The sequence below is a fragment of the Cydia pomonella genome, chromosome 1, assembly GCF_033807575.1.
Source record: "Cydia pomonella isolate Wapato2018A chromosome 1, ilCydPomo1, whole genome shotgun sequence".
Taxonomy (NCBI): Eukaryota; Metazoa; Arthropoda; class Insecta; order Lepidoptera; family Tortricidae; genus Cydia; species Cydia pomonella.
In genome coordinates this window covers 35,329,589-35,337,962 of record NC_084703.1, presented here as the reverse complement: position 1 = coordinate 35,337,962, position 8,374 = coordinate 35,329,589, and the positions used below count along the sequence as shown (strand labels likewise).

At 36.2% G+C, this 8,374-nt stretch overlaps 1 protein-coding gene across 2 annotated transcripts; it reads right to left on the bottom strand.

The window, feature by feature from the left end:
- Positions 1–5,149: 5,149 nt before the first annotated feature.
- LOC133521179 (uncharacterized) lies at positions 5,150–8,168 on the bottom strand. 2 transcript variants are annotated; one of them, XM_061856011.1, is made up of 2 exons: positions 8,077–8,168; positions 5,150–6,907 (listed from the first exon to the last, which is right to left on the bottom strand). In XM_061856011.1, exon 2 carries the CDS (start codon positions 6,895–6,897, stop codon positions 5,770–5,772), a length of 1,128 nt encoding a protein of 375 aa, XP_061711995.1. In that variant the 5' UTR covers positions 6,898–6,907; positions 8,077–8,168; the 3' UTR covers positions 5,150–5,769. The 2 variants fall into 2 exon arrangements, with proteins under 2 accessions (XP_061711995.1, XP_061711986.1); XM_061856002.1 differs by lacking the exon at positions 8,077–8,168 and adding an exon at positions 7,612–7,979.
- Positions 8,169–8,374: the final 206 nt, after the last annotated feature.

The window sequence follows — 8,374 nt, the reverse complement described above, 5'->3', positions numbered from 1 at the left end:
TTTATTTATCTAGGACCCATATTCGTTTTGAAAGATCTATTCAAAGATACCCATAAACTTACAAAAAAAAAAATTATATCACTCTCAGCGTGATTGATTTATACACCCATGCCAATTGCAGCTTACTAGCATTAACGATCAGTGAGCTAAGCCGCTGAAGGACAGACAGACAGACGACGGATATGGCGAAAATTACAACCATATCCCTAGTTTAATTAAATTAGAGGAAAATTACCATTTATTTGAAACTAAATAAGTTGAAGCATTATGTAATAGCATACTATTCAATAGCTGAATTCATGAAGAGAACAAATCATAACATTCATTCACATTGTGCACACACATCATACTCGTACCTACTATCTCTTTAAGTATAATAAAATCTTATATGATTATTGTTTTCAGGGTTTTTTACATCTCATCATAAGCTGGTAATGTTGGCTACGGGCCAAAGCCAAGTAGATAACTTAAAATAAAAAATGTACTTTTTTTAAAATATTGCTGCATTATTCGTTTCTAGTTTCATCTTGTTGCAAAAACTTTCTAACGATTATGCAGGTGTTAAGTATTGCAGCTTTTTGCAGCTGCATGTAGGTGTTTTGTTTCAGATCAATGAGCTTCAGACTATGGTGGAGGTGTTTGGGGATGACGCCGCGCGCCGGTGGTTGACAAGACTATGGGAACAATTTAGACTTTTTCTTGGTTCCAGATCCTAGTGACTTCATCTTTGAGGTCGGTATATTTATGTATTTTTTCGGTTATCGTTTTCTGTAGATTGTGAGTGTTGGGGACGGCAATATCAATTAGATACGTTATTTTGTTCGCTTTATCTGTCAATGTAATGTCTGGTCGGTTGTAGTGTGTAGCTATCGGTAAGTATGGCGCGGTCGAAATACATTTTGTGGTTATTGTTCTCCAGTATAGAGCTAGGGTTATATTTGTAGTAGGGTGTTTTGTTTTTGGGTATGAGATTGGGTTTAACAGCTAGGTATTGGTGTATAAAATTTGCTATCTGGTTATGTCGATGTGTGTAATCAGTTTGGTTTAAACTGTTTAAAGAGGGAACTATTTAATATTAATATTAAGTATTTTCAAATATTTAAGAGAGTTAGAGTATCCGATATAGGTAATTTGCTATTGCTATACCCTATGCCCATGGGTCCCATGTGGTACCATATGATATGTATAAGTACTAAATATGTACCATGGTTTGCAAGAAATAAATACTGAATAAAGGTTTATAGTTGACTACGGAACTCTAAAATACTTCTTTACATCTTTTCCAACAACAACACTTATCTAAAAAATGGGTAGTGAAGTTACTGTAGTGCAAAACGGGTATACCTATAAGTGAAAAGTATTAAGTATTGACAGGCCGAAAGCTGACATTCAGGAGAACTGAGCTCGGACATGAAGCATCGATCAAAAAGCGAGGCCGTATGCCGAGCTCCGCCCAGGTCCGAAAGCTCAGAGTTTCCGACCTGGGCGCATTCCCTCGCGAGGCCGAGGACCACAGGCAGGAAAGCAGAGGTGGGAAACGAACCAAAGGCCAAGCGTAAGAATGGTTACGGCTGAACTCCACATAGGGTTGAATGCCTGAAGCTTTCCTGCGGGACGCGTTCATGGAAGGTCTAAAGACGAGCTTGTGAGCTGTGTTCACCAAAATGAGGCCGAAGACCGAGACGGATCGGAGCTTCAGTTTGAGGTCAAAGGCTGGGTTTGAGAGAGTAAAACAAATTGCATTGCAAGATCGAGATCGAAGGCCGAGCTCCGAATGAGACCGAAGGAGCAGCTTTTGGAGGAACTTGGAGGAAGTTTCGACTTTTGCGTAGCCAAAAACTTGCCTTCGGGTTTTTGCCCCGTTGGATTGACATTTAGCTTGGGTCGTGTTCGAACTTAATCTTCGGCCTCGCAACGAGGTGAAGTCAATGTGTTTTGTCGAAGGCCAGAATCCCCTTAATGGTACCCCATGTCATACATGGTGGCATTTTGGTAAAACTTTCCTGTTCGCCTTTGACATAATTAATAGAAATATAAATAGATCTGCTCACACTGTAGTCTATATGGATATTTGAGAGCTGGAATCACTCCAGCCCCGCCATTCGCCATTTGGGCGCCCGCGCCACACTCGCTCTTATTAAAACTTTTTTCCATATTTTTTTTACCGTTTTGGCACCTTATCCCATTTGGCGCATAGATCAGTCGCTCCTCTTCCTCTATTAGGTACCCTAGGACCGGCCCTGGCTGTATGGAGTATTTTAGCGGCCTCGTAGTCTACTCATGAAACATTTAAGCAATAAGTTGGAGTATTTTTGATATTTCTTTGATACCTGTAAAATTCCTAGTACTTTGCGCGTAATGTTGTATTCGACTTGTTTCGACGTATTTAATGAAAGGTGCTGCAATTGGTACGGATCCCACAAATAGTGGTTTTTGCCGAATGCCGAAACGCTGAATATTTGGTAAAACTTGTGTACTGATTTGAATCAAACTGGTGGCCTACAAAGGTAGGTAATGCTAACCGGTTAACCGGTTAACCGGTTACCCGGTAATTTAACCAATATTACAGTCGGTAAAATACCGGTAATTTCCAGCCGTAACCGGGAATTTACCGAACGTTGTATAGGCAAATAAAAATGTAACAACCTGTTGAATTAGCCCATCTATGTCTTCGTACTTACAAAAAAAAAACAATCACTACGGTTTACGATTACGAAGAGACACTTAAAATACTTACTTTTCTGCATCTTATGATCTCGTTGGAGTAGGAACTAGGAAGCAATGTTTTGTGACAAATGAGTGGTCGCTAATCCCTCGCCCTTTCCCTTCTCGCCACCCCTACCCGACCCGCCTTACTATGTTCAGTGTCCTTTGTTTTAGTCTGTAGTGTCCGACAAGTGTGGAATGCGAAAGAACATTTTCTACCGCTGGTTACTTGTGTTCAAGATATCGTTCACGAATGTCTAAGCAACGTTCTAATTAATCGCCTAGATATTTAACAAACACAATTATTTTATATATAATTAACAGAATGATCTGATGATGGCATATATGTTCCTGATTCCAACTCCTATCTTAAGAGCCCGGTAACGATTTTAGAGCAAAAATTTTAAATTGATACATTTAGTCGTTGGAATTGCACACCTTTTGTTACGTAATATCTAAATAACAAGTATTGGTTTCTATTAGCACGTTTTTTCATCTTGCCTTTTAATAATGAGGTCGCAAGCGTGCGTCCCCGGTAATAGGTGAGGTGACCAGACAGAAGGGATAGTTTTTAAAAATTCATCAAAAAATTATGGTAGTAAATTATGGTAGTAATTAAGTGTAAAGTATAAGAACAGTTTCAGCAAATGTTGTAGATTGTTTAAGTATCAAAATTACGTTGAAATTAAAGTTTCAGAGAAATTGTCAGTTGTTTTGAAGTAATTTCTGGAGAAAATTGATTTCGTCTAACTTTGATTTACACTACTTCAAATTTATAGTAACAAAAATGTAGTTTATTAAAGTTGAAGTACAGGATATGTGTAATACAAAATTACCATTTTTAGCAGTCCAAACTTAACGAAATTTACAAATAAGATCGACAAAATCACTGCTTTACGCGCGTTTACCTAAACGTCCATCAGAAAAAAAATCATTACTAATTAAGTGAGTCTGTTTAAAAAAAAAAATAATGAAAGATAACAAGACGTGCTAATAGAAACCAGTACTTGTTATTTTTAATAGTTAACAAAAGGTGTACAATTTTATGCGCTTAATCTATCAATTTGACATTTTTGCGACTAAAATCGATAACGGCCTCTTAAAGTGCAATTTTAAAGTAACTAGTGTTAAAATGATATGAAACTAATCTTGCTGCTAAATATTTTTTTTTCTTATATTTACTAGATTTTAATGAATGTTGATTACGGTTTTAGTTACTTTGATAACAATATTATATTGATAGATGTGTAAATGACGACTGTCACTCTTTAGTTATAATTTTTGTTACCCTTTGATACCTGCGATTTTTAAAGAATTAAAAAAGTTTAATGTTGCTTATTTAATGTACAAGTTCATTTCGCTTTGAAATGATACATGTTTGATTTTTTATTTAATATGATTAGTAAATATATCTTGTTTAATGACTATAGTTGATTATCATTATTTTGTTTTGTCGATGTTTCTATAACGTGCTGTTGATTACTTTTAAAGACGAAAATAAGGACACAATAAATAATAATGCAAAATCAATGTTTTTTACTTCATAAACGTATAACCGGTAATTTACCGGTTAACCGGTTAGTGGGACCTCGCGTCGGTAAATTACCGGTAATGAAAAACGCCCGGTTATTGCATTCCCTATACAAAGGACATAAAAGGTTTGATAATAAATTGAGTGAATCTCTATTAGCTTATGATATATTAAATCATTTGCAACTTTTACAGCAAAAAATTGACAAAAATAATCTTGATTTTTACTTCAACTTCCTCCTTTCCAGGGTCCATGTATGTAACATATATTGGTATGCAAATATCTATCTATCTAAAAATATATCTATCTATCTATCTAAAAATACAGATTAAATATAATGGTTTGCGATGCACTTTAACTAAGCAATTTTTCTTCATAAGTAGGTATAACAGGTATTTGGCCGAATAGTACGCATAACATGCAAAAAAATTTCGCCGATAAAGCACAACGTTTGCTAAGATTTTATTTTTGGTGTTTAGAACTAGTGAATGTAGTTAGAGTCAATCAAATAGATCCCATGATAAAAAATAAATTATTTGTAATCAAATTGACAAAATACTCGAAATAAGATCTTCGTATTTAACAATTTTACAAGAATACATTTTACATATTAAATATAGTGGTTTGTGGTTATTTTCATTGTTGTTTTTTTTTTAAGTAGATAGTATTTTAGATAATTAAAAAGTGGTTTATTATATAAAACCATTTGCCAATTATACGTGGGAAATAGCAGAAGGAATAGAATAATTATTAAAACCGAGTTAAGTTTAATTTTCAAAGATTGTAATACGAAAAATCGTTTGTAAACTTTGTCTTATTAAAAAAAATATAAGTACGAGTATAAGTTGCACTGTTATTCTGATTTTCTAGTACTTAGGTGATAGGTAATACTGATTAAAAACGACCTTGAAATAACGTTTCAGATTATCTTATAATACTTTATTTTAAAACATTATATCGGTTTCTTGACTTTCATATACAATTTACTTAAGGCACTCATCTTTATACTGACATACTTATTATGTGTATCTTAATACTATTCACCTAGGTGCTTACAGTTTATTAAGATTCCTAAGGTAACAGTAACTTTCGTTTTCATACATGTGTGACCCATCTGAAACTAGAGAGAGATGATTGATACTATCCTACGTCCTTCCCCGTATGTCTATTTCCATACCATAGGCGGTTCAGCGGTTGAAGCGTGAAGAGGTAACAGACAGATACTTTCGCATTAATAATATTAAAGTAGGGACATACACATCTACACAAAATGAAAGAATTCTAATCTTCTTTTAAATACTAATTTCGTTTATGTCAATCTCTTTGCCCTTGCAATAATGGAGTAATAGAAGACATAGACGCATGCAATCTGGAATATCGAATTTCGCTGTAGGCCCCAGATCTTGTACCTACAGTGAAATACTAAGTAGTTAGTGTACATCTCTTCTTCCTCGCGTTGTCCCGGCATTTTGCCACTAAGTTAGTGTACATAACTATATATAATTCATATCCGACACTGTATGAAATAGCTTTTAAAGACATGGTCCTCGCATACGAACGGGTATGTCAGGCTGGTCAGCAAAAAGACCGTCTATACCTGCTGCCAGAAAAGCGCTAATCTCTCCCTTAAAGTTACCAATAGCTGAATCAGATTGTTCACTGCTACGAAACTCAGCTGGCAGGAAAGGATTTTCAGCACGAAACGTGTAAGGATGCACCTTCAAACCTGCCGCATGGGCGTCTGCCACGAACGTAGTCGGGGTACCAAGGTTGTCGTTTTCGTCGCGTGGAATGATGTAACTCTTGTCGGGGCCGGTTGCATATGCGTACGACGCTACATCCTTTAGTCCTTCTGCTGTAGCCATTGCGCCATAAGTGAGATTGGTACCTAGTGTAGCTTGATCAAAAGGTTGAGAAGATTTGTCGCTGCTGTAAAGCTGGAGAAGCCGGAGGTCAGTAATCTTTTTGAGCTCCTTCAAGTTATTAACTTCAAAAGATTGGATATATATATGAGCATCCCGTCCTTCATACCCGTTGTTGTGTAGAAGTTGCACAAGAGGTGCTTCCATTGCTAGTCCCAGTCGCTGGAAATGAGTGCTGTGCTTGATTTCAGGATAAATACCGATGGTTCGGCGTTGACTTATTTCCAAGCTTTTCACTAAGTCAATAATTTCCTGGACAGTAGGAATATCAAATGAACGATCCATTCGTGCATTGCCAGGTCGGTTCTGAGGTATACGTTCAATAGCTCGCAATGTCTTAAGTTCATCAAGAGTAAAGTCTTCTGTAAACCAGCCTGTTAATTCACTTCCATCTACATTTTGTGTTCGATGACGGTCAGAAAATTCAGAGCGCTGACTGACATCTGTAGTGAGACCCAGTTCATTGTCATGCCTAGCCACTAGGTGTCCATCTTTGGTCATGACGACGTCGGGTTCGACGTAGTCAGCACCCATCATGATGGCTAGGCCGTAGGCGGCGAGTGTGTGTTCGGGCACGTAACCGCTGGCTCCTCGGTGGGCGATCACCAGAGGATGGCATGAGTCTGGGCTACGCTTCGAGTTAGTGACTGATTTCATTAACCCTGCAGCCGTGACGCAGAGCGTAACGACGAGCAGGACAGTTATCACTAACAGTATTCTGCCACCATTCGCTTTCATCCTGGCCGATCTGTTGGAAAATAAATAATTGTAAATACCTAATTCGTTGGTAATAAAGATTATCGTAAGGTTTTCTATAATATATATATATCTGCAGTCTCGACTTGGCCTCATAGTAAAAGCGGTTCATTACCGACGTACACATTCACTTCTTAAAGTTTGGACAGCGTTTACAAAATTAGTACAAAGTGGAGTAGTTACTGCGAACTTCCATTTTATTCCTTTGTTTCGTATTTTTTAATTCTATTGTTCGTATACCTACGTACGATCAAAAACCCTCGTCGTCGACGTCGTCACACCTGTGTTTGTTTTAATAGGTAATCACAATTGTAGGATGCAAATCGGTGGCCTTATTTTAATGCAATAAAGATCTTGTTAAAATACAAGAAAGTGTCTTTTCAACATAGATCGATTGATATCGTATACAGGGAAATTCAAAACTAGTAATAAGTTGAATATTTTAATCGGTAATGAACCTATTTAACTACAAGTATTGTTTCAATGTATTATTTTAAACCATTTGGACATCAAAAATTGTAACACTTACAGACTTATTTCGTGTGTGATCACTAGTGTTTTTAATAAAGAGAGAGAGATAGGAATGACCAAAGTTAAGAAAGAATACAATTCAAAGTAAGTTTGTATTAATTTAGACGTCATTTTAATGATGGATACACAGTCGACGTAAGTATGCATACCTACCAACGTTATTACCTGTTTGATTGTTTGGGAATAACCATATCTGTAAATTTAACAGTGGATCTCTTCACATAACGATTTTTATTTTAGAGAAGTAGGTATCATAAATTATAGTTTCAATATTTATCTTGTTTTTCGCTTGATACTTGTAATACTTAACTACTTATTACCTATTCAGTTATTCTAAAAATTCTAAATTATAGGCACAGTCGACAAGTTAACGATTATGTTTCTTTGTTTCTAATTCTTTCTTCTTTTCGTGTTAGATCAAGGTCAATTGCAAGGGCGCACGCTTTTTTGTACAGGCACTACACACAATACCACTGACTAAACTCAGACTATTTTACTCGGATATTTATAAATTACATAAGCTACATGTTACTAGTGTACTAATTATGCAGGAGTGTGTAATTATTGTTAGATCGGCAACTAGTTTCTGCATTAATTGAACATGACAGAGGCATTTGCGCAATTACTTACTGCACTACGTATGTAGTTGAAGTGCCTCCCCGGCCGCGACTGTTTGGGACACGAGCAGATAGCGAGTGATCACTTTATGCTTGACTGTGCTGTGCTACAATATGGAGCGTACATTCAATGTCACAACTGTTACGAAATTTAAGAATAGTATACTAGGTACTAATGTTTTCATTTGTAAGTATCATTATTAATAATTTTGATTTTGAACAATACATTCGATAACGTCAGTGAATAAACGCTCCTGTTCCTGTTGTTTCTGGTTTTAGTTATAAAATATGTACTAATAAATTTACTGAAC